The sequence below is a fragment of the Papio anubis genome, chromosome 18 (genome assembly GCF_008728515.1).
Source record: "Papio anubis isolate 15944 chromosome 18, Panubis1.0, whole genome shotgun sequence".
Classification (NCBI taxonomy): Eukaryota; Metazoa; Chordata; class Mammalia; order Primates; family Cercopithecidae; genus Papio; species Papio anubis.
In genome coordinates this window covers 43,927,534-43,953,349 of record NC_044993.1, presented here as the reverse complement: position 1 = coordinate 43,953,349, position 25,816 = coordinate 43,927,534, and the positions used below count along the sequence as shown (strand labels likewise).

Here is a 25,816-nt window from a genome sequence, read left to right as displayed (position 1 = left end):
ACGGCAGGGGGCAAATTGGGGGAGTTAAACTTGGTGCTGCAACGCCCAAGGCGGGGATGGGTTGGGGGCTCTATTGGGTTGTACACTGCAGCGGTGGAGTCGGGGGAGTGTTAGGGGCCCTATCCAGGGGCCAACAGCAGATGGCGGGTTAGGGGCGCTGTCAGGGGCTGCCCTGCCGGTGGTGGCAGAGGTTTGCAGCAACAGCAGTAGCAGTGGTCTCCAAGGAAAGAGCCTTTCTCCTCCGCAGATTCCAGACTCTAGAGGGCGACCTTCTGCTTGTGCTCGAACTCAGTGAGCACACAGCATTTCCACAGGAATCGTGAGCAAAGCAAGGCCCCCATACCCGATGTGGTCCCTGGCCCTCTTGCTCTGTGTTGCAGAGACCGTTTGGGACCGCCAGGCACGAGGGACCCGGGGTAACTGACACCACTGGGGAACAGGGCTTTGTGAGTGGTGGCATCAGGATCGGGAACTGGCACTTGGGTAGGAGGGCTGGCTGGGTCTGAGTTTCTGCTGGTTCTGCCCCCCAAGGAGTGCAGCCCTGGTGAACCCAGCGGTTCCTGTGGACTGGGGAGCCGGGCAATGTGGTGTTTCCAGTCCTCACTCTAGGCCCAAGTTTCTGGCCAGCTTGGGCCAAAAGGAGAGGCTGGACTTGGAAGGGTGGATACATGAATGCTGCTACTGAGACCAGCCGCTGCCACCCAGTGGCCACAATGACAAGGTGAGGCTCTAACGCTACCACATCCTGCATTCTCTTCTAGGCTTTTTTGGTTTTGCCTGCCCAGCTGCTCCATGCCAGGAGGAGGAGGAGGCACATGCTGGAGGCTGGAGCCTGCAGATCTCCTGGGGCTGCCACTCCTCTGGCTGCGATTGGTGGCAGCTATGGCTACAGAGGCTGCAGCATGCCAGAGTGGGAGGAGGATGGCCGGCTGTGGCCATGGCAGGGACAGGGCTGTGGCGGTGGCCAGGTAGTAGTAGCTTTGTAGGGTGGGCCAGTGCATTTAGGGCAACAGCAGCGATGGTTGTGTTGACATTGGTGCTAGTGGGGGCAGCAGCAAGTCCCAGGACTGGGAAGGGGGAGTAGGAGCCCAGCGGGGCCTGCCCCCCCAGGCCTTGGGTGGGTAGGAAGCTTCGGGTGCTGTACCATGGGCCTCGGTGGAAGGGGTGGAGGAACAGTGAGGACAATCCTTGTCCTTTTTCATGCAGTCTCTGGAGGGCGTTCTCTTCCTCCTGGCACATGAGCCAGGTCTAAGTGTCAGTATATTATCTCTTTTTCTTTATTTTTTTCTGAGACAGAGTCTCGCTCTGTCACCCAGGCTGCGGTGCAGTGGCGCAATCTCAGCTCTGGGCAACCTCCGCCTCTTGGGTTCAAGCGATTCTCCTGCCTCAGCCCGGCGAGTAGGGTAGCTGGGACGACAGGCGTATGCCACTGCGTCCGGCTGATTTTTGTATGTTTAGTGGCGACAGGGTTTCAGCATGTTGGCCTGGCTGGTCACGAACTCCCAACCTCAGGTGATCCACCTGCTTCAGCATTATCTCTAAAAAAAATTAAGGCGTGACTATTTGTGTATCTTTTTGCTTTTTTGTTGTTGTTATTGATACTGGATTTATTCAAATTTCATGAATCAGGGAGGGGAAAAAAGGTATAATAGGCCTTCTAATTCCCTCACTTGTTCTTTTCCCTTCCTTACAGTCTGTGTTTTCTTCTTATCATCATCTTGCTGCTCCTTCTCTTGTTTTCTTTTTCCCAAGCAGTGGCCTTAAGAAACAACAAACCATAACTGAGTTTTAAGAATAAACTACTTGTTAGTGTGTTGTCTTGTAAAAATAATCTGTTGTTATGTCTTAGAGGTGAGGGTAAAAATTAGTTGCATAATTACTTACTTATTAGCTATGCTTTCATGATCCTGTCAACGTGTCTTGACTCCTCACTCATCGGGTGTCCTGGGAGCCCTGACTCCTAACTCCTCAGATGTCTTGAATGGCCCTGGACACCCTTTTCTCCCTTAGGTCCGGCTGGGCCATGACAAAGGAGTAAATGAAGTCATGGAGAGGTCAAGAGGTCACATGGGATCAAGGTCACAGAAGGGTTGAGTCAGCTTCCCGGCTGGGGATCAGGGTCTCCCTAGGGCGGTGTCTTTGCCCTGGAGAGACAGTGTGAAGTCCAGTGGGAGGGGGCAAAGGTCAGAGCTGATGGAGTCACTCACTGTGGCTCCTTTGGCTTCTTTAGGGCCCAAAGGTCCCTGTGAGATGAAGAATGGTCACTGCAGGGGAAGGACAGGACTTGGAGGAGTGCAGAGGCACCAGGTCCTGAGTCCACAGGAGCCTTGGGTTACCACAGCAGGTGCAGGCATTGGAGAATTTGGGGACTTCGGAGCCCTGGAAGTATGGGGAGGAGGAAGCACTGGAGGTGTGAAGACAAATGTGGACTCTGAGGATTCGGCATGTTACTCTGGAGGTAATGGGAGGAAACAGTGGGGTTTAGGGGATTTATTGGAGGAACAGAGGGTGGTGCTCACCGAGACACCAGCGTTTCTCCAGGACCAATGGGACTGGATGCTCCTGGGATACCCTAGGGGAGGGTAAAGGGCTGGCTCAACTGGGTTCTCCTCTGTCCTCCTCCCCAGCCTCTGCTCCCTTTTCCACAGCTGAGTCTTGACCCCACCCCTCAACCCCAACATGGATCCCTGCCCTCCTCCCCCAACTTTCCAGGACTAGGTCCTCTACTCATCTGTTATCCTCTGCAGAGGACAGTCCTGAGGGCCAGGAAGGCCACATCTTACTTCTCTCCCTGCCCCCTTGGGGGCCCAATCAGTTCAACAAGACCTGGGTGCCCCTAGAGAAGGGAGCCAGGTGGACAAGGGGATGCAGGAGGAGTCACGCACATGGGGGAGAAGAGCCAAGTTACAGAGAGGGACTAGGCACACCGTCTCTGAGTGGCCCTCACTGAGCAGGGACCCCAAGGTCTGGCACTGGGGGGGCCTGGAGCAGAGCCAGGAGCCTTGGGGTCCCACGGCTTCATGGCTGAGGGTGATGGAACAACGCTTGGCTGTGTGTATCGCTCGACTTCTCTGCCTTGGCTCCAGGATTGCGGCTGAGGCCAGGAAGCCCTGGGGGGTCCCTGTGGGGAGATGGGAAGTCCCCCTTTCAGGCAGAGGTGGGACCAAGTTCTCCCTATCACCTTCCACTTGCTCCAGTGCCTCAACTGGCTGCCCTAGGACACAGGCCCTCATCCCTCACTAGCCCCATCCCAGTCACTCACTGCAGGACTGGAAGGTCTGGACTGTGTCTCCAGCACGGTCTTCCTGATCCTACAGATCCAAGGGTATTGCAGGGGTGAAGAGGAGGAGTGTCCCTATGCCACACCCCTCCCATGGACTTTCTCCATCTCCCCAACCCCAGTCCCTCTCTGCCGTGACTCACACTTAGCCCAGGAGCACCTCAGACCAGTGCCAGCCTTCCTTGCTGACCCTGTGGGACCCTGTCTCCCCCGCGGCACCCACAGCATTGGCCGCACCTGAAACACACACAAGGAGTGTGGAGGTGTGAATGCACTGTGTGTGCAGTGTATGTGTATAGTGTGTGTACAAGAGTGCAGTGTGTGTACATGAGTGCAGTGTGTATACGTGTGGGCATATGTGTGCAGTGTGTGTGCAGTGAGTGTCCAGTGTGTGTTCATGTGTATGCAACGTGTGCATGTGTGTGTGCACTGTCTGTACAGTGAGTGTGTGTGTTCACACACGCAGTGTGCCTTACTCCTGAAGGACAGTGGAGGGGGTGTGAACTGGGGCAGGGGTTCAAGGTAGAAGGGGTGAGGCAGGAAGAGGGGCCAAACCCCAGGAGCCCGAGGAGCCCCAGGATTAGCAACAAGTATAGAGAACTCCTGTCCCCAAAAGGGCTCAACATGGGAGAGTTGAACATGGGGTAGGCATCTGGAGACAGAGGCACCTGGGGGGCGGGGAGGTGGAGGGGATGCTCTAGCATCCACGGTGGCCTCTTCCTACTCTCCCTCCTCATCGTCCGTGAGGACCAAGGATGCCAGCAGGACCCTGTAGATGGAGTGGGAAGGGAGACAACGTGAGGCCCTGGGCAGCCAAGCTCCTGTACTCTTCCTGTTTCCTGTGCTATGCATACACGCACACACACCAGCAGACACACACACTGCCCTCACAATACCCTGCACAGTGCACACTCACACGTGCACACACAGGCACAGACGCAGTGACAGTTCAGAGTAGATGCAGCTGTGCGCATTGTGAAAAGCTAAGGAGCCTGAATGGGGAAGAGCCCTTGCCCACACCCCACCTTGTTGCCTTGGTTAATCCCTGGCCCAGCAGAAAAGCCAGCCAGCTCCCCTACCCCCACCCCACTCTCCATTCTGATTGGTCACTAAAGGTGACTACCCTGGCGAGAATATACACACCAAAACCCATTAACGACATACCCGAAACACGCACACTCATAAACCCATGAGCTCATGAGCACACATTCCATCCAGAGACAGCGTAGACACCAGGCATCCCCCTGCCCCTCCCACCTGTCACTGCGCACAGACTGTATCACATGGCCCAAGGACTGCCTCCTGAGGTCCCAGGGTCCATCCCACTTACTTGCGTCCCAAGTAGCCTAGGAGGTCTGATCTCCCCAGTGGGATCAGAGGATCCCTAGGAAGACAGGAATAGGGGTGGGTGAGTGGACCCCTATCTCCAGGTAGAAAGTGTCAGAATTTAATTAGAGGGCACCCATCTGGTGAGTTGATTGCTTGATTATGGGTAGGGGAAAAACCCCACAGATTCGGTCGTGGAAGCCTTCGGTGCTGATGACTGTTGTAATGTGAAGGCAGATGGTGAGTGTGCTTTTTCCTTCCTGTAGAGCAGATAAAGGACTGCTGTGTACTGGGGTTTACTGCTTCTAGTTCACTTGTGAAGAAATCATGCTCTGTAAGTTGTACCTTGTCTTATGATGATGATTCTGCTAATGGTACCATTTTCTCTCAGTCTGATACGGCTGTTAGAATTCTGACTATGGTACACTGCAGTTCACTTGTGAGATACCAAATTTTGATAAATACTATTCTCTCTTGCATTTGATGCACATCGAGCATATAAGGAGGGGAAGTAGGAGATCTAAACCATTAATTGCCTACCATAGGTATAATTAATAGTGATTCTAGTGTAATCTCCAGGTACGTTCCCAAAGGAATGCTTTGTAACAAATCATACGAATTTTTTTAACAAAGCATCAGTCTTACGCTTTTTCTTCCTACAACACCTGAAGCATGCAGAAAAGTGTAGGACTGTTTTTTACATGAAGGCAGTTTTGCTGTGTTGCCCAGGGTGGTCTTGAACTCCCGGGCTCAAGTGATCCTCCCGTCTCAGCCTCCTGAGTAGTATCTGGAATTACAGGCGTGTGCTGCCATGCTCCCTTATGATTGTAGGTATGTTTTCTATTGTTGATTTAAAATGTATTTTTTTCTCTAATAGTGCATGGTACTACCATTGAAGACTGCATAAACAGGTAGGGATTTCACAGATTTTGAAAAGTGATGTGTCATCTAAGGGACTGCAGAGAAAAGAAACTAGTAACTGTTGGGTGTTTTACTCTGGGCTTATGTGCTTCACATTTATCATCTCCTATAGTCCTCACATAGCTTTGCAAGTATCTGTGCTGTGGTCACCTACTTTTTAAATAATTAGGCAACCATGCTTCAGAGAGGTTGGATAATTAGCCCATGATCCCATAGTTAACAAGTAGCCAACCCAAGACTTGACTATGAGCCTGCCTGGCCCCCAAATCACTTCTCTTGAGACGTGTGCAGCAATGGGATCAATGTACAGGTCCATGTCAGATCAGTTCAGAAAGTCACATTTTGTTTTGTGTCAATACTCTTTAGAGTCCTCCTTAGAAGCTTAGTTAGTTCAGAAATTTGTCCTAACATACTTGACAGTTGCAGGGCTAACCAGCACCTTATTTTTTACCATCAAGGTTTTTAGGGCAGATCTCACTTAGCTGGACTACAGGACCCTAGGTTTTCCATAAGCAACATCAGGCAAGTCCTGGAGAGGAATATTTTGCTGTAAGTGGTCTGCTTATAGACCATGTTATGTTAATTATCTTCTTTTGCTCACAAAGGAAATGTTAATTGATTGCTCTACTTTCTGAGTTCTCTGTTTGGTTTTCCCTTTAGGCAAGTACCTTGTCTTAGTTCCATGAAGCTTTTCTTTTTCTCTGGAGTCCTTTTTTTCCATGAGTTTTCTGTATTTTTTTTCTTGATTTTGTTACTTCTGTGCGTTTCTTGGTGGTTTTTTCTTCTGTTACTGTGCTCATGCCAACTAAGTATTCTCCATTTTTCAATAGAATCAAAAGCACATAGATTTTCAGGATTTTAAGGGATCTCGGAGATTAAACAAAATATCCTTTAGTACTTTGATCTGTGTTTGACATCACAGTCAAGTGGCTGTTCAGGTGAAGAACCTGAAACTGGAAGAGAGTAAATGATTTATTTGGGTACATTTTGTAGCATAAATGAGATTCGAACTCAAATTCCTTAATTCAAAGCCCAGTCCTCTTGTATATCATCCTGTCGGTGAGTGTTTTAATAATAGAAAAGGGAGAGTAGGTCTAGTGATCCCAGTGGAAGAGGATGAGAATGGAAATGAGCTGGTGAACCTTAATGGAAGTGGATAAGAGTGGAATTAGCAGGGAAAGGTCAAAGACACTGAATTGGATAAGAGTAGGGGTTTTAGAAAAGAGATCAGAATGTTGGACTTTGTGATAAAGATAAATTAGAGGAATGAAAAACACAGGATGTTGGGAGTTAGCAAGATAGACATGTGTAAGTAGGGGGTTTAAGAGAGTCCTGAACAGGTTGCTGCTTTTTTGTTTCTCTAATGGGAGAAACTGACAAACATTGGGGTTTTTTTTTTTAATTTTTTTGTTGTTTATTTATTTATTTATTTTTGGAAAGATACTAAGAGAATTTGAGCCACTAGGAACTTTGTTGTTGTTGTTTAACCTGTAGTCAATACTGTTAAGTAGTCAGTTCTGTTGAGAGAACAATGAGAAAGTATAGCATAGGTGTGTGGATTTCCAGTCTGGAGTAGGTTAAGTTTTAGTGGTCTAATACTGGTGATATCCTATGGGAATAGAGTGATTTGGCACTCAAGACCTCTTGATAAGATTTTAAATATTTTGACCTCGAATGAATTTCTGTCATTGTGTACCAACTCTGTGGTAGGCAGTAAGACACTGAATACACAAGCATGAGGGCTTATTGTAGAGCAGTAGGAACACAGAAACAAGGAAACAACAAACACATAAGTCACTACAAGTGCTTTCTATAAAGAAAATAGAAAATGTTACATTCCAGAAAATTGAGGAAGTTTGTAGTTAGGATTGTGATGGGAGTGTAGGAGTAGAATTGTGTGGTCAGAAAAGATCTTTCTGTGTGCCATTTAAGCTGCCAGCTAGAAGCTGAGAAAAAGCAAGCCCTGTGAAAGTCTAAAAGGAGGAAATTCTGGACAGAGAAAAATGGATAACAATTGTTTGTCATTTTGCTTTTAACATCTTCGAATGACCAGGAAGCAGGGAGTGGGGTTAACCGTCATCATCATTTTTAACGTGTAGAAAAGAAAATGTGCAGATGAGAATCTGGAACATTGTAGGTGCTTTGTGAATAAATGTTCTTATTTTTCCTTTTTTATTAAGGCTTGCTATAGTTTTTGAAGTTATTTCTTAATTGGAAAAGAGTGACAGAGTTTATCTTGCTTGCATTTATTTAAACATAGCATAAACAGAAGTTTCCCTTACTAGTCATTTCATTCAACTGTTTTTATATCAGTAAAAATGTTACCAAGAAAAATTTTACTCTCTTCAAGCCCTTGTTTACCTAAATGAAGCAGCTTCTTCAGTGTTCTGTTTATACACAACATGGAGTACTCCAAAGTTTTTTATCATGCCAATTATCTTCTTTTAATAATAAAAAAATTTATAATTAAGAATAATTTAAATGTTTAATGCTGTAATATAGGAAATGTATGTTTTAATGCCCTCTTTTGATCGAGATTGCAAATTAGAGTTAGGTCTTCTGAAGTGAGTGTCTCTGTTGAAATATGCACCTAAGTTAATACTTTGTCTGTAAGTAGATTTCCTTTTGCCTACCATAGTCAGTCTTACAGAATCAATAGCCTAATGAAGATAAGCAATAAGCTCCATCTAAAGAGCGTATGTGAGGTTCTCTGTTGAAATGTTTTGGTTTTCAGGCTGGGCACAGTGGTCCATGCCTGTAATCCCAGCACTTCGGGAGGCCAATGCGGGTGGATCACTTGAGGTCCAGAGTTCAACACCAGCCTAGCCAACACGGTGAAATTCCATCTCTACTAGAAATAGAAAAATTAGCTTGGTATGGTGGCATCTGTCTGTAATCCCAGCTCATCAGGAGGCTGAGGCAGGAGGATCGCTTGAACCCAGGAGGTGTGGAGGTTGCAGTGAGCCGAGATCGCGCCATTGCACTCCAGCCTGGGCTCTCAAAAAAAAAAAAAAAGTTTTGTTTTTCAGTACCTGCTTCTCTTATTTTTAAGTCTAATTGCTTTTAATATAGGCAGTTTGGATTTTTAAAATAAGTGATTAGGAAATCTTTAAGCAACTGATTGTTACTTTGTATTGAAACTCATTATTGATATTAATTTTAACAGAGTATCTCCTACAAGAACCTTCTCCAAAAGCCTGGTGGTCATTCATCTGGGCCTGCTGATCAACAGAGGAAAAGTGCAGTAAATGGAAATGCAGATGGTAATAAACGTATTTTATTTTTAGAAGCATTTAACATAATGTTTACTTGAAAACACCATCACTGATGTATTATAACAAGCAAAGGAAGGTCACTTACTGCACAGTAAGAAAAAGAAAAATGGAAAGGTGATAAATTGTGTGCTTTAACAGACATCTACAAGAGAGTAAATTGAGAGTGCCACTAAAGAAGCTGAATTAATAGCTCCATTTGAAGGTATTCTGAGATCTGAGGAAAGTCAGGAAATAAGAAAGGAGAGAAGAGGAAATAGAGAACGAGAAAGGCAGTGAGTGCAGTGCATAAAAGAAAAAGAAGGTACATATGATGGAAGTTGGCAAAATACAGTAATTCCTTAGAAAAAGGAAGAAAAGGTTTTTAGAAAAATGGGAAGAAGATAATAGTGGGCTTCGAGCACCAAAACTTGTCAGAGAATTAGAGCAAAATTTTTCATTCTTCCTGTCTTCCTCATTGATGGAAGAACCTGACCAGGCAGAGCTATGTTTTTTCTACCATAGGTGAATATAAGCATATATGGTCATCTATGCATGTATACAGTTGAATGTCATATACAGCCAGTGTAGAACGGAACTCACACTTCAGTAAATCACATGGGGGCCTTGTTAAAATGCATGTTCTGCTTCAGCAGGCCTGGGATTCTGCGTTTCTATTAAGTTCTCAGGTGATGCTGATGCTGCTGATCCTCGAGCGATGCTCTTGAGTGGCAAGGTTATAGACTTTTTCCTGTATAGCAATTGGATAGAAGAGGCACTGGGGAGCAGTTGAAGACATAACAGGCTCAGAGGACAGCATGATTTTGCTTTTGTTCGAGAGGACATTTCTAGCCAGAGGGGAAGTAGAGATGAAGAAACAGAAATTAGAGCTGTAAGAAACCGTTGCTATAAAGGGGAGATATAGTTGGAGTAATCCATAAAAAATGTGGAATGGGAAGAATCAAGACCACAGATGTGGAAATGTTCACAAGGTAGATGGATTGTGAGCAAGGACAGAGGGGAAAGAAAGAAGTTAGGTAATTTTGAAGTTTCTGATAAGAAAACATATCCATCCATGCCATTGTAAATGACAGGATCTCAATTCTTTTTTATGGCTGGACAGTACTCCATTGTGTATATGTACTTTTTTTTTGTCCATTTGTTGGTGTACAAATAGGTTGATTTTACATTTTGGATTTTGTGAAGACTGCTGCAGTAAACCTGAGAAGGCAGATACCTCTTCAGTTTACTGATTCCCCTGCTTTTTAAGTATATACCTAGCAATGGGATTGCTGGATCATACGGTAGTTCCATTTTTAGCTTTTGGGGGTTTTATTTTATTTTATTTTTTAGACATACAAAAAAATGTCGCCTGGTCTTAAGCGATCCTCACACATCAGCCTCCCAAGTGGCTGGGACCACTGGTGCGTGATTCCATGCCTGGCCAAATTTTTTCACTTTTGGTAGAGACAGGATTTCAACCTAGTGGCCAGGCTGGTGTCAGACTCCTCAGCTCAAGCAGTCCTGTTGCCTTGGCCTCCCACAGTGTTGGAATTACAGTTGTGAGCCCCCACACCTGGCATGTCTTCAGTTTTTTGAGGACTCTCCACAGTATTCTCCATAGTGGCTGTAGTAATTTACTTGGCCACAATGTATGAGGGTTCCCCTTTCTCCACATCCTCATCAGCACTCGTTATACCCTGTCATTTGGGTAAAAGCTGTTTTAACTGGGGTAGTGAGATGATATCTCACTGTCATTTTTATTTGCATTTCTCTGTTGATGAATGGTGTTGAGCACCCAACCATATACCTGTTCGCCATTGGATTGCTGTTGGATAGCAGTTCAAAACATAACAGGGCCAAGGGTAGGTGGTGTTTTGCTTTTATTTCTGAACGTGTTTCCAGCCAGGTGGTAAGATTGTGAAATAGAAATTATAGATGTGAGATACTACTGCTTAATGATTAAAGAGGAAAGAAGTGGTAGGTATAATCCATGAGAAGTATATTCAAGGAGAAGGGAGACTACACATTGAGAGACTTTTCCAAAGACAAGGGGATTGAGAAGGAGGAATGAGGGAGGAAAGAAATAAGCTATCTCAGTAGTTTTGGAGTTAGTGATGAGGACATTTGAGAGAACTTAATTCAGACGGCTTCAGTATGTTTGCTCAGGACATTAGATTATCACTGCCCTTGATATTACTGGAAAGAGAAGTGAGTGCAATAATTGGGATAAACCACAGCAACTCGTTGCTGTACTTTGTATCACACGTCAAAGGTACAGGTTAAATTTATATTTGATCATCAAATTCATTTGAACTAAAGAACTTTTAACTGTTTTTGTTAAGAAAGCTATTTTTTAATTAGATACCTGTTCCGTAAAAGTACTCGAGAGACTAGCATGGTATACCCAATCACAGTAATTTCAGAAACAAAAAAAGTACAGGATTTATTCTTTGAATAACAAATGTTTTCAATAAACATTGTACTGATTTTGAAATATAAAAGGTTATTAGAATGAAGGTGAAATTTTTATTTTTTGCAATAAATATTTACACATTGAAAGCTGCTTATACATTATTTTGTGATGTGTTTTATATCCCATCTTGCATGAGGGGATCAAGAAACTTTTAAGACAGGGTCAAACTACAGGATACAAGCAATGTACACATAGCAGTATCCCACCTTGTAATTTAAAAAAGATGTATATTTATATTAAGTGTTATTCTATGACTGAACTGATGAATTCGGAATGGTTTATCTGATGAGAAATGAGTATGTTCAACTGAACTGTAATCACAACTGTAGAATTCCTCACTTAGAAGACTATGATGAATACTTATAGGATAATGGTATAAATGAACTTGACGTGTTGCAATAACGATACGCCACACCATTTGCCAGTCATTTTTGATATTTATCTTTTCAGGGTCATGATGGCTATTCTTATTGAAGATCTTTTTTTAATCATTGCAATATGTGCACTTTTGTAATTTATAGTTAGTTGAAATAAAATCTTTTGACACCTTAAATGCATGTCTTATGAAATTCACATTATATAAAACTTTTATCTAGGGAAAGATAGGATAAAGGAAGATAGCATATAGCTCTGCGAATCTTACAAGGTGAAAAGAAATTTGTCAGAATAGTAGAAGAGAACATTTCAGATATAAAGAACAGTGTACACTGATGGAGGGGTAAAGAGAAAGTCATATTGGAAATTATTAGTACTAAATAACAGGCTTAGTATGTTACAAAGATACTATTATAAAGTGAAGGAAAATATACAGTGTTAGTTTATCTGTTTCTTTTGGATTTTTAATTTTTTTTGTTTCTGACGGTTTTGTTCATTGATGCTGGGTGGATGAAATCGTGAGTGAAGCTACGAGATGATTGTATGGCTTGACTCCGGTGACATCTAGTGTCCTGCCAAGTGATTTGTTGAAGTTTTGTAGAATTAGAAGTATTTCTTAAAGAAGCAAATACTCCACTAGAGACTAAGCTTTATTTGAACTTTCATTTTATAAAAAAAGAAATATTTTTTATTCATGTTGGTAAAGACTATAGCTTTTGTCTGTTTTAAGTAGTTCATTTGAATGAAATTACGAATTTTTGAGCAGAACAAGACTTAAAATTGATGTCGGAGAGAGAGCAAGAAAGGCGTCAAGGATGTGAAAATAACCAGCCACAGGTATGTAAAAATTCAATTTCAAATTTCTGTTTTCCTTTGCTTGGCTAACATAGCATAGTTCAAATGAAGTTACCTTTGGCCTTTTAGACTCAGTTGATTATAATTTAATATTTAATTGAAAAACATTTTAATTGGTTATACAACTGAAAATATTCTCAAAATTTATAGTGATTTACAGCTAATTTTTTCCGTTGGAAATGAAGCCAAAAGTTCCCGAATATTGTTTGCTGTTTATTTTTATAACATCCTAATAGAGAAGATAACATCAAATACTGAATTATAATTTTAAGCAATCAAAATTATGAACAATTTAACAGTGATGGCTGCTGACTTGGATTCATGTTAAAGGAGTGGTCATTGCTATTGGGTCAAAATTTGCAATTTTATTTATTACTGGTCACTAATATTGTGATTAAACTTGTATTCTCCATTGTGACTGACTTATTTATTTTTTTAAGATGAAGTATTGCCCTGTGACCCAGGCTAGAGCGCAGTGGCATGATCTTGGCTCACTGCAACCTCCACCTCCTGAGTTCAAGTGATACTTCTGCCTCAGCCTCATGAGTAGCTGGGAGTACAGGCACATGTGACTACGCCCAGCTAATTAATTTTTTGTTTCTTTAGTAGAGACAGGCTTTCACAATGTGGGCCAGGCCAGTGTTGAATTCCTGACCTCGTGATCCGCCCGCCTCAGCCTCCCAAAGTGCTGGAATTACAGACATGAGCCACCGTGCCTGGCCCGTGATTTTTAATTTGAATTTTGGTATCTCTGTTCAGGGAGAGAATGGGGTCATAAAGTCAACCCAAATGACTATCAGTAGAACCGGACTTTGCAGAATGGGAGCTTTGGTGTTAGGGTACAAACAGTAACTTTGTAACTTATGTCTATATGGCAAATCTGTGTTGTTAAAAATTTTTTAATCTACTGTCATTAGTGGACCTTAGAATATATTGAAATTTGACTTAAGACGATAGTCTATATGGAACAGCTACATAACACTATCATATTACAGTATATAATTTGAATTAAATTGTAAGAATTTGCCTTTGTTTCTGACTAGTTTTGATTTTGATATCTATTAAAGATTGTCTACTCACCAGTTAGTAATCTTTGGGAAAAAAGCACTCAAGTGTGCTACTGTTTGTTCAGAGTATCACTATTTCAGGTACAGAGAGAAAATCGTCCTAAGTGAAGATGCCTTTGTAATACTGCAAACGACCTTTTAATTCATTTTTGGTAAATTAAACACATAATGAATTAATCTTAGTCCAAACAGTTACAAAGTTAAGATTGATGGTTTATATTTTTCCCCTCTTTGAGGCTAATGCAAATTATTTTTAACTTATTAATGACAATCCAGTGATTGGGAGTAGGTAAACATAGATTAAGAAGTTTAAGAATTAAATTTTTATTATTTTTAAATTTTATGTTTCCATACTTGATTATTTAATGACAAAGTTATCTAAAACATGCCCCCTGACAGAGAAGACATCTGACAAACAAAACTAGCAAATTAACCTTCCACTTCGTATCTGCAAAAAATGTCCACAAACAGAAGTGAACAAGTATGTAATAGCATACATCTCTATATGTGGCAATCCTTTGTGTGCAAAAATAAGAGAAAATGTAACAAGGCACATGACGGTGGAAAAAACTTTAAATCTCATCACAATTGAGTTAAGGGAGAGTTTGAGTGAAATTTGTGAAGACTCCAAAACTTCTGATTGTTCAGAGGAGGAGACACTGCAGGAGGAAGAAATGTAAAGAACATACCCTCTAATTTGACAAATAATATATGTGATTGTCAGGAAAAAATGCATCTGGAGTACTTATCTGTGTAGTAGTCCAGATATTTTCTGAACAAAAATAGTTCAGTCTCATAAATGTCTTTCCATTCCATTTCTACCCTGGGTCCCCAGAATATGGTTGCCAGTCATCTTCTGATTTTTCCATAAAAAACAGAAATAAAGTATGCTGTGAAAATAATAACAAACCAGACACTATACATGTTTTTAACACAGACCAGAAGAATTTTTATGATGACACAAAGTACAAAAGCAAGGAACCCAAAAGTAGTTACCATAGAAATAAAAGAAGAACAAGAGTGTTATAGGCACATGATGAAAAAATCCCCAAAATAGCACTAATTGCAAATTGGACATCAGAAATGTGCTGCCTCACTGTAGTGATCCAAAACACTTTTTAGATTTGTGGCTTACCTCCTCTAGAGAAATGAAGCATGTGAGTAAACAAAAAGGCGTGGTGTTTCTGTTGTTACAGACACAAGAATACAAAACCAGTAACAGAACTTGTTCCGGAAACCATTATATTATAATTGCAGTGCAAATAACTGAGGAAGAATAGAACTTGGATTAGTAAATGGGCATTCGTCACCACCACGTAGTGACAGAGCATCAGAAGTATATCTAGAAGAATAGTTACAGCACCATATACGAAGACTGAAGAATGAAGTAGTCATATGAAAACTAGAGTTCCTGACTTTGAAGAAAGAAAAAGTTCAACTTGAGAAAGACTTAGGGGGTCACTTGTTGCTACTTGTGTTTTTTCTTCTGATCAATTGGTGCATTCTAGTTTTTTACTTATGTAAAGCTCTTGTGTAAAATGGGGTTTCTAAATACATAATTATGTGTAGAAATAGAATATTTCTCTATTTAAATAATAGAAGCTCAGGACAACATTCTACAATCTTTGTTTCTTAATCAACCCAAGTCTATCAGTTTTCCAAGTGGCATGGGGACTGGGAAACTAATCTGTTCGTGTACCATGTATATGAATACTTCTGAACTAGGGTAAGCATACTATAAAGAATATATATTATTTATGTAAGATGTATATAATATAAAGATTTTAATATATAATATGCAATATATAATAATACAATAAGCTCTAGGATCTAATTTTTCCCTATTAAAGATGAAGTGTACTTAATAAAGTGGGAAATCAGTGGGAAGGAAGTAATGACTGAGAAGTGATATCAAAATGTATCCTTGAGAGTTGGAACAAATATTCATAAAGGAAATTATGTTGTATGTTGTGCTTTGAGGTGTGCAAGTTGATCCATTTAATTCAGTATGTTGGGGCTTATAATTTCATCCTGATCACCTTAAATATGTTTGAAAACCAATGTATATGGATACATCTATTTTTTAATCACCACTCTTACATGTTTCTGTCAAATCAGCTTTCAACGTGATTTTAATAGAGTGTAAGTTTTAGCATGTATAACTTTATTATACAAGTACTATAGGATCTCAGGCAAAAATTTAGTTTTTGACTCCAAAGTAGAAACCTGAATTCTGTACATTGAGTCTGAAAGATAGACAAAAATCTGGTGATACTCACCTTTAAAAGTAAAAGTAGATGAGGCCTCTCATCCCCTGCTGAGGTATTAAGTTACTTTCCCAGAGTGATACTTTTAATTCTTCTGATTAATTTGATGAATTTATCAGGTGATGTATCTGAGCTTTATGAAATAGTATTGGGTTTTGTGCCATAAAATGCTAGGAAATGCCACTTTAGGAGCATTGGATGAGTCATTTAATCTTTTTTGATAATGGGGCTAAAGTAGATAATTACTTTCACTATTTCCCAGCTATAAAATGTCATGGTTACTGAATGTGAAATTCAGAAAGCATCTTAATTTTCCAGAGCTCTATACTAGCATCTCAGCAGTTCACTCTCCTTCTTCTGTTTTTTTCAAATTTTGGTTCCTGTTTTTCAGCAAGCACCGTCACATTTTTGATATCCTAGGATCCAAATGAAAAAAGATGAAGGGCAGTGGGGAACGCTTACTGCAGAAAGGGAAAAGCTTCCTTTCTGTTCCTGAAGCCCCACAATGTCACATTCTCTCATTCTGACTGTTCGGGGTAAACTCCAGGAGGTAAAGATAGAAGAGGATAATTTCATGGTTTTGTCCTTTTATTTCTCTATTACTGCTCATCACAAGGGGGTGAGAATTTACATTAGACAGCAAAGAGTGGATGGGAAATAAAAGCACAAATTTGGAATGGGCCCTTTTTGAAAATTTGGAAAATTTTATTGTATTCACTGAAACAGAAACGAATCCAAATTTATATGAATTTCGATGAAAAAATCATAATGTAACTTATAATTATATAATGATACAATGAAAGTAAGCATAAAATATTTTAATGACTTATGACAGACTGAGTCAAGTTATAAAATGAATGAAAACAAGTACTTTCTATTGGATAAAATAATGACTTTTTTTTCTTAGTGTCAAACTTTCATTGAAGGTTCCAGAAAAAAGGAAGAAGTGCAGAAATAAGAAAATGGAAGTGTCAAGAAATCTGTATGCTGATGACAATGACGATGATGATGAATTAATTCAAGAAAGAAGGAGCAGAGAACCTGATAATCACCAGTTTCCCAGGCAGAAGAGCGAACAGTATAATAGGTAAGCCTATAGCAATCTTTGATAGATTATTTATTGTACTATCAAATGAATTCTAATTTCAGGTAATATGCATGGTTAATGAATTTCATACTTTCACTAGAGATATTTTGTCTTGCCTGGTAATCAGAAAAATGCAAATTAACAAGCAATTAGTTACAGTTTTTCCAAGCATAATGGCATTTTATTAAAAAACAACTAGCGTGGGCAAATGTGAAATAAAAGGTCGGTCGTACACTTGGTAAATCTTTATTGAAGGGTAGTTTAGTAGCATGTGTCACTTTACTTCTGAGACTGGATTCTGCAGGAAATATGACTTCACACATACACACAAGTTATGGGCATTTATTATATATTATATATGACATGCAATAGGTCAACATATATATTCTGAGATACATCTGTGTGTGTGTGTATGTACATTGAGGTGTTTGTTAGAACACACACAGTGGCATTTTAGTAAAGTGTCGCTCCTCTACTTAAAAAAAAAAAAAATGAATTTTGATGAATTCTTAGGTTGAGGATGAGGCCGGGTATGGTGGCTCATGTCTGTCGTCCCAGCATTTTGGAGGCCAGGGAGGGTGGATCATTTGAGATCAGAAGTTCAAGACCAGCCTGGCCAACATGGTGAAATCCCATCTCTACCAAAGTATAAAAATTAGCTGGCAGTAGTGGCGCACCTGTAATCCCAGCTACGTGGGAGGCTGATGCAGAACTATCACTTGAGCTGTGATCTTGCCACTGCACTCTAGTCTGGGTGACAGAGCAAGACCCTGTCTCAAAAAAATAGTTGGATTTATTACCTTCTGTAGTAAGAGATCTGTGCTGGTGAGGCACAGTCTCTTTACTGGAGCAGCTGCTGATCGTTACGTAAGGTTTTTGGAAGACTGGACTTGAAGGCTTGGCCGACTCTCACAGGCATAACTGGGTTGACATCATCTGGAGCAGTGTGGTTATCTGCATGAGACTGTTGTGGATTAGTTGGCACTTCCAGGCATGCTGATGGGAGTGAGTGAGTCTCTGGATGTCTTTCAGAGGCAAGTAGCTGACGTTGGTTGGTGTTAGTGAGGCCAGTGGTCATTGATTGACTGACTAGATTTAAAATGGGTTCAGGAGGGCACCTGTTACCATGGCTACAGGTCACCGTTTTCCTTAGTTTGTGGCAATGTTAATCAGATGTTTTCTGTTTGAAAGTTACCTTCTATCTTTTATCAACTATGGTCAAAATGAACAATATGTCATATTCCAGAATTATATACTTACTTTTGAAGTTTGGGTCAAGAGAAATTGTTTAATAAATGCTCTCAGAAAGTTTTTAGAAGCTTAGTCTTAAACAGAAAACTCATCTACATGTATTTTTGGTAAATAGTTGGTGGATTTATTTTTGCTTTTTTGTGTCTTTTGGGGTTCAGGCTGAACTCCTAACATAATAATCTCCGATGGGAAATTTCATCCTTTTTGTAAATTTATGTAGGTATATGATAGTGATATTCTTATACATGTGTTTACTACAGATAAAGTAATTACAATTTTCTACTGGTGAATCCAGCTTTTCATATTAGGAATAGATACTTCACGATAAGTATACAGAAGTTTTTAAATGATTCTATTTTCAAACAAAATCCTATCTAATCAGAATAGTGCTATTTTTGAACTATATATAAAGACATATAGGTATTTTAAAAATAAGTGTTTTTCCCTTTAAGGTGTTTTGTTTTTTTCAGGTTATTTGTGCCTCCTGGTATTTTGAAAATTCACGTGAAATGTATTAAAACAAAATCTATGGCACAAATCCAACTATGACCCCATGTCTGAGAGTCACTGCTTGCAGGCAGTGAGCTCCAGCCTTTTAGTGTAGCATTCAAGCTTAGTGTAACATTCTTCTCTCACTGTTTGCTTTCCTGTGTTTTACACTTTACCTTTCAAGTTCCCAGGAAACAACTGGATGTCATGTGCCTAATCCCTGTGCTCACATTCTATTCTTTATGTAGAATGGTTTTCTCCTACTCTTCTGGGTTTTGTTGTTGTTGTTGTTGTTTTTGGCCTGGTGAGCTCCTCTTGTGTTTTGCTTCTTACATAAAGTCTTTCTCATGCTCAGATACAAATTTTTCTAGATCAACTCTTACATATTGCATTGTGTCATAATTATCTGAATGCCTATTTTGCTTTTTTTTCTGAGACAAAGTCTAGCTTTGTTGTCCAGGCTGGAGTGCAGTGGCACAATCTTGACTCACTGCAACCTCTGCCTCCTAAATTCAGGTGTTTCTCGGGCCTCAGCTTCCTAAGGATTACAAGCGTGCACCAGCACTCCAGCTAATTTTTGTATTTTTGATAGAGCAAGAGTTTGGCCATGTTGGCCAGGCTAGCCTCAAGTGATCCACTTGCCTTGGCCTCCCGAAGTGCTGGGATCCAGTGTGAGCCATCATGCCAAGCCTGCTTATCTGTTTTTGTTTTGTTCTGTTTTTGAGATGGAGTCTCACTCTGTCACCTAGGCAGGAGTGCAATGGCGCAATCTAGGCTCACTGCAGCCTCCACACCCCAGGTTCAAGCAATTCTCTGTCTCAACCTCCTGAGTAGCTGGGATTACAGGTGCCTGCCACATGCCCAGCTAATTTTTGTATTTTTACAAAATACAAAAGAGGGTTTCACCATCATGCCAGGCAGGTCTTGAACTCCTGACCTCTTGATCCACTTGGCTTTGGCCTCCCAAAGTGCTGGAATTACAGCCACTGTGCCTGGCTGATTACTTTTGTTTTTAAAGCTGAGAATATACGTTTTCTTGTATGTGCTGGAACTTCAAAATGGGTTTTTGAATTAGTAAATAAATAGAGATGGAGAAGACTATGAATTTCACAATAAATTTTTTATTCTTTGTAAGTAGAATTATTAGAAAACATTGGCTTTTCAATAGGTTTGTTAAAGTAGTGATCATCCATTGTATGTAAAGGAAGTAAAGAAAAGTAAAAGTTTTAAAAATACACCTCAAAAGAACCTGTGATTACACCAGTGTTTGAGAAGGCCAATGTATGTATGGGTGTTCTACCCAGTCTAGAAGACTGTTAGTCTTAGGAAAACAATGATAGCAGTTTTAGTGACATGGTTAAGGATGAAGGAGGATAAAATGTCTAATTTTCTTATTTCCCTGTGAAGGAATAATAGAAGTGATTCCTTTCTCTGGAAATAAACTAGTGTAGACAGCCTAATCTAGAGAATAGTCAACTGTATCATTGCTGCTGGAAGATTAAGATGATTAGTGCCTTTGTCAAGGAGGAGTTTCAACTAACTGGTTGCCATGGAACCCCGACTGTAGTGACTGAGCACAGAAAACATTTGAGAGAACTTTGACTGCAAAATGGAGTAGAGGAATGGGTGACAAGTAAAGAAGAAAAATGTGAGATTCAAAGGACTTTTGTTTCTTTTTCTATTTTGGAATGGAAGCTGTTAGAGTCTTTTTTGTTTGTTTGTTTGCTGTTTCAAATGATCCAGTATAGAAGAAATGTGTCTGGAATTTAGTTTCGTTTGCATGTCTGAGCATTGGAAAGTTTGATCCATTCTCTTTTAAATATTTATAGTAAATCAATTATTCTTACAATTTCTATTCATGTATCATTTTATCGGAAGAGGTTTTTCTTTCAGAATTGGTTCAGGAATGGAATATTTTAATGTAATGGTACATGAAAATAATGTAAAAGTTAAACTCACATGCATTTGTTTTTAGAAATTCTGTAATAAACACAGACACTTTGGTCATATTGAATAGAATTTAAACATCCCTTGATGATTTATATATCACAGTACCTTTGAAAGTAGTATCATGAATAGCTGTGCTTTAACAAGGTACTCTAAAATACAGGTGTGTCACCTTTCTGGTTTTTCAGATTCTGGGGAGGGGGGAGGCTTTCTAATGAATAATAGAGAAGGCAAGCTACTGAAATCGTTCACTGCAGACTGTAACTTTTGGATTGTATAGTTCAAAGGTTAAAAAAAAAATGTTTCTCTGGACCAACCGTGTCTTTCACATGTATTGTACATTCAGTAAGTGTTGGTTGAATGCATAAATTAATAGTTGAATGAATGATGAATGTTTTTTGGTGAATTTCTTTAGAGAAACAAATTTTCAGTTTATTAAAAGCAGGTTTCCAAAACTGCATAGGTATAAAATCTTATTTTAAAAAATTGCAAGATTTAGAGATTATTTGTAATCATAGAAAGAAATGGAAAGATAATACAAATGTATCTGCTATTACTTGTAAATACTTGAAAATAAATATTTTATAGCATATTATAGAGTATCCTGAAAAATGTATTTTGGAGCCAGAGTTCTTGGGTTTAAATGCTGAATCTGCTACTGAGCAGTTTTATGGGCTTGGGCAAGTTATATGGCCTTTCCATGCCTGCTTTCTTCCTTTATCAAATGCTTAGTATGCTATCTACTTCACAGAATTGTTGGGAGGACTGAAGTGACTTAAATACTTGTATGTGGTTTAGAATAGTACACAGTACCTTCACAGTATGTTTTGAAAAGCTCACCAATGTCATTTTAAAAAGGGTTTCTGTTACATAAGTAATATTTTTCAAGTAAATCTAAACAATTAAAGCTTGTTTGTATAGGAAAGGACAACAAGGCCGGGTTCAGTGGCTCACACCTGTAATCCTAGAGCTTTGGGAGGCTGAGGCGGGTGGGTCATCTGAGGTCAGGAGTTCAAGACCAGACTGGGGCCGGGCGCGGTGGCTCAAGCCTGTAATCCCAGCACTTTGGGAGGCCGAGGCGGGTGGATCACGAGGTCAGGAGATCGAGACCATCCTGGCTAACATGGTGAAACCCCGTCTCTACTAAAAATACAAAAAACTAGCCGGGCGTGGTGGCGGGCGCCTGTAGTCCCAGCTACTCGGAGGCTGAGGCAGGAGAATGGCGTGAACCCGGGAGGCGGAGCTTGCAGTGAGCCGAGATCGCGCCACTGCACTCCAGCCTGGGTGACACAGCGCGAGACTCCGTCTCAAAAAAAAAAAAAAAAAAAAAAAAAAAAAAGACCAGACTGGCCAACATGGCGAAACCCCTATCTCTACAAAGAATACAAAAAACAAAAGTTGGGCATGGTACAGGTGCCTGTAATCCCAGCTACTCAGGAGGCTGAGGTAGGTAAATCACTAGAACGCTGGGCATGGAGGTTGCAGTCAGCTGAGATCATGCCATTGCACTCCAGCCTGGGTGACAGAGCGAGACTGTGTCTCATAAGAACAAAAACAAAAACTGGTTGGAGGGACAAGAGAAACAGCTAGTGTATGGTAATATATTTTTTTCTATGAAGTAAAGCAAGTAACATGGTTTTTCTTTGGCTGTCAGAAAACTTGATCTAAACTTAATATTTTAGTAGTAACAATACTGTATTATCCTATAATTCTTCCCATTGCATTTATAGTTTTATCCCCTTGTAGAAAACAATTGTATTTTACATCACCAGTGAAAAATTACCTATAAATTTCATGAATAGGAGTGAGAAATTACAAATGGAGGTTTTATATTAAAAAGTTATGGGTATTCTTTGTATTTTACATACTATTTGCCTGATTGGAATTTTTTTTTAGCTTTGCAAAGAAAATACGTAATGGAAAGAACAAAGTTAGACTTATTGGACTTTTTCTTCATGTTCTGATTGGTTATCATAAGAGTTGCTCTGATCCAATCAGAACATGAATAAAAAGTCCAATCAGAGTAGGCCTAGAGGTTTTTCTCTCATCCAATCAGAACACGTAGTACATAACCTCCATATATAAAATATGCTGGGGTGGTGGGGGGTGTTGTGCCATTCCAGGTTCTTCTGTGGCTGCCTGCGCAGCTGTTCCATTCCCAACTAAGAGAAGGAGGCACCACCTGCTGCATGCTGGTGGCTGAAGCCTGGGGGACTGCGGCTCACCTCGTTGGCTCACCTCACTGCAGTTGGAGGCAGCAACAGACACTGCAGCTGGCCAGAGTGTAAAAAGGTGATGAGGTAGGTGTGCTATGCAGGGCTGCACGGCCTGCAGCCTGGGGCTGGTTGGGGGTGCTATCTCAGGGGTCACTGCACACCTTGGGTGACTGGTTGGGTGTGCTATCCAGGGCTGTGCTGCCTACACCAGGGTGTAGCTTGGGGGCCCTATCCGGGGCTACACTGCCCTCCACGGGGAGCAGTTTAGAGGCACTGTCCCGGATTGCAGTGCCAGCAGCAGTGAGGTGGGCTGAGGGTGCTATCTGGGGCTGCTCTGCCTGCAGGGGTGTTTGAGGGGGTTCGGGTTCTGGGTACTATCAGGTGCTGCAATGCCCACGGTGCGGGGAGGATGGTGGTTTGAGTGTGTTGGGTGTGCTATTTGGGGGCTACATTGCTGGTGTCAGGGGGCAGGATGGGATGGGAGCTATTTCAGGGGCTGCACTGATTGCTCTAGCTAGGATTTCCAGCATTATAATAAATAACAATAGTGATAGTGTGTATCCTTATCATGTTCCCGATTTTAGAAGAAAGGCTTTCCATTTTTCGCCATTCCATGTGATTCTAGCTGTGGGTCTCTCTCATGTGGTTTTTATTGTGTGGGTTTTTGAGAATTTATAGCATGAAGGGATGTTGAATTTCATCAAATGTTTTTTCTATTTCAATTGACGTGATCATACAGTTTTTGTTGTTTATTCAGTTGATGATGATGTATCACATTGATTGCATGTTGAATGGCCCTTGCATCCCAGGGATAAATCCCACTTAATCATGAGGAATTATCTCTTTAATGTGTTGTAGAATTTGATTTGCTGGTATTTTGTTGATGATTTTTGCATCAATATTAGAGATACCAGCCTGTAGTGTCTTTTTTGATGTCTTTGTCTGATTTTAGGGTCAGGGTAATAAAGGCCTCATAGAATAAATTTGGAAAGGCCAGGCATGGTGGCTCACACCTGTAATCCCAGCACTTTGGGAGGCCAAGGTGGGCAGATCATGAGGTCAGGAGATAGAGACCATCCTGGCTACCATGGTGAAACCCCATCTCCACTAAAAATACAAAAAATTAGCTGGGTGTGGTGGCGGTCGCCTACAGTCCTAGCTACTCAGGAGGCTGAGGCAGGAGAATGGCGTGAACCAGGGAGGTGGAGCTTGCAGTGAGCTGAGATTGCACCACTGCACTCCAGCCTGGGTGAAAGAGCAAGACTCCATCACACACAAAAAAAAAATAAAAATAAAAAAAAGAATTAAGTTTGGAAGTACTTCTTGAGTAGGATTGGTATTAGGTCTTTAAACATTTAGTGTGAAGCCATCAGTAGTGAAGCCGTCAATTCCTGGGCTTTTCTTTACTGGGATGGCGTCAGTCTCGTTACTTGTTACCAATCTGTTCTGGTCTTGGATGTTTTCATGATTCAACCTAGGTAGATTGTATGCGTCTAGGAATTTGTCAATTTCTAGTAGGGCTTCCAATTTATTGGCATGTAATAGCCAGTTATGATCCTCTGAATTTCTGCAGTAACCATTGTAATGCCTCCTTTTTTTATCTCTGATTTTATTTGAATCTTCTCTATTTCTTAGCCTGGCTAAAAGTTTGTCAATTTTGTTTAACTTTCCAGAAAACCAACTTTTTGTTTCATTTTGTGTATTTTGTTCATTTCAGTTTTATTTCTGCTATGATCTTTATTATTTCTTTTCTAATTTTGGGTTTAGTTTGACCTTTTCTAGGTGTTTAAGATGTATTGTTTATTTGAAGTTTTTCTTCTTTTTTGATGGTGGGCACTTACAGCTATAAATTTGACTTTGTACTCTTTTCTGTGTATCATAAGTTTTGGTATATTGTGTTTTCATTACCATTTATTTCAAGAAATTTTTCAGTTTCCATCTTAATGGTTTCATTGACCCACTAGTCAGTCATTCAGGAGCATATTGTTTAACTTCCATTTGATTGTATGATTTCCGAAATTTTTCCTCTTACTGATACCTATTTTTATTCCTTTGTAGTCATAGAAGATGGCCACAAAGACAGCAGCGTGGTTGGAGTGGTAGGAGGTGGCCATCAGAGAGAGCTGCTCATTGCCCAGCTACAGGAGGAGTGAGAAAGAAGAACCATCTGTTGCAGGCTGGAGGCTAGAGCCTGTGGCCTGGCGGCTCGCCTCACTGTGGTTGGTGGTGGTGGCGACAGAGACTACTGCAGTACGACCAGAGTGGTATGACAGGGGCTATCCGGGGCTGCACTTTTCACAGTGGGGAGTGGGTTGGGGGCACTATTCAGGTGTCACTGCTTGCGTTGGGGCTACTGGTTGGTAGCACTATATGAGGCTGCACTGCCTGCGGTGGGGGGTGGGTTATGGGTGTTCTCTGGGGCTGCAGTGCCCATGGAGGGGGCAGGTTAGGGGCACTATTGGGTACTACGCTGCTGGTGGCATTGGGCTGGGAGTGGGGGAGTTGAGGGTCGCTATTGAGGGCCAGACTGGCTGTGGTGGGCTGTGAGCTGGGTGCTATTGGGGACTGCACTGTTGGCGGTGGTCAGTGGAGGTAGCTGTGACAGTGGTGGCATCCAGGGAAGGAGCGGGTCTTCTCTCCCTGGACTTCATACTCCAGAGGGTGACATCTTGCTTGTGCTGGAGCATGGCGGGCGCACATCATTTCCATAGTAATGGTGAGCATGGCAGAGCCCCCACACCCATCGTGGTTCCTGGGCCCGCACACTCTGAGTCAGTGCCTCAGAGACTGCTTGGGACCCCCAGTTACGTGGTAGAGGACACCACGGAGGACAGGGCCCTGTAGGTGGGGACGTCAGGAACAGGAACTGGGACTTGGGTGTAGAGGGCTGGCTGGGTCTGAGTTTCTGCTGCTTCTGTTCCCCAAGGGGTGTAGGCCTGGTGGGCCCAGCGGTTCTTTTGGAGTGGGCAGCCAGGCACTGTGGTGTCTCCAGCAGCCACCCCAGGCCC

General features: G+C 41.5%; 1 protein-coding gene across 2 annotated transcripts; it reads left to right on the top strand.

Moving 5' to 3' along the window:
* Positions 1 to 8,549: 8,549 nt before the first annotated feature.
* LOC110742325 (ankyrin repeat domain-containing protein 62-like) lies at positions 8,550 to 23,884 on the top strand. 2 transcript variants are annotated; one of them, XM_031658277.1, is made up of 4 exons: positions 8,550 to 8,790; positions 12,396 to 12,466; positions 16,745 to 16,905; positions 22,716 to 23,884. In XM_031658277.1, the coding sequence occupies exons 2-4, from the start codon at positions 12,413 to 12,415 to the stop codon at positions 22,756 to 22,758; spliced, it is 258 nt and encodes an 85-aa protein (XP_031514137.1). In that variant the 5' UTR covers positions 8,550 to 8,790; positions 12,396 to 12,412; the 3' UTR covers positions 22,759 to 23,884. The 2 variants fall into 2 exon arrangements, 1 of the variants encoding a protein (XP_031514137.1); XR_004179795.1 differs by lacking the exon at positions 22,716 to 23,884 and having other exon boundaries at positions 16,726 to 17,448.
* The last annotated feature ends 1,932 nt before the right edge of the window (positions 23,885 to 25,816 follow it).

What these genes read in the sequence shown, in the direction of transcription:
- LOC110742325 (XM_031658277.1), top strand. Translation starts at nt 12,413, where the DNA reads ATGTCGGAGAGAGAGCAAGAAAGGCGTCAAGGATGTGAAAATAACCAG. An exon ending in GTGAAAATAACCAGCCACAG is followed by an intron (nt 12,467 to 16,744) that starts GTATGTAAAAAT and finishes CTTTCATTGAAG; the next exon opens with GTTCCAGAAAAAAGGAAGAA. An exon ending in AAGAGCGAACAGTATAATAG is followed by an intron (nt 16,906 to 22,715) that starts GTAAGCCTATAG and finishes GTGCCATTCCAG; the next exon opens with GTTCTTCTGTGGCTGCCTGC.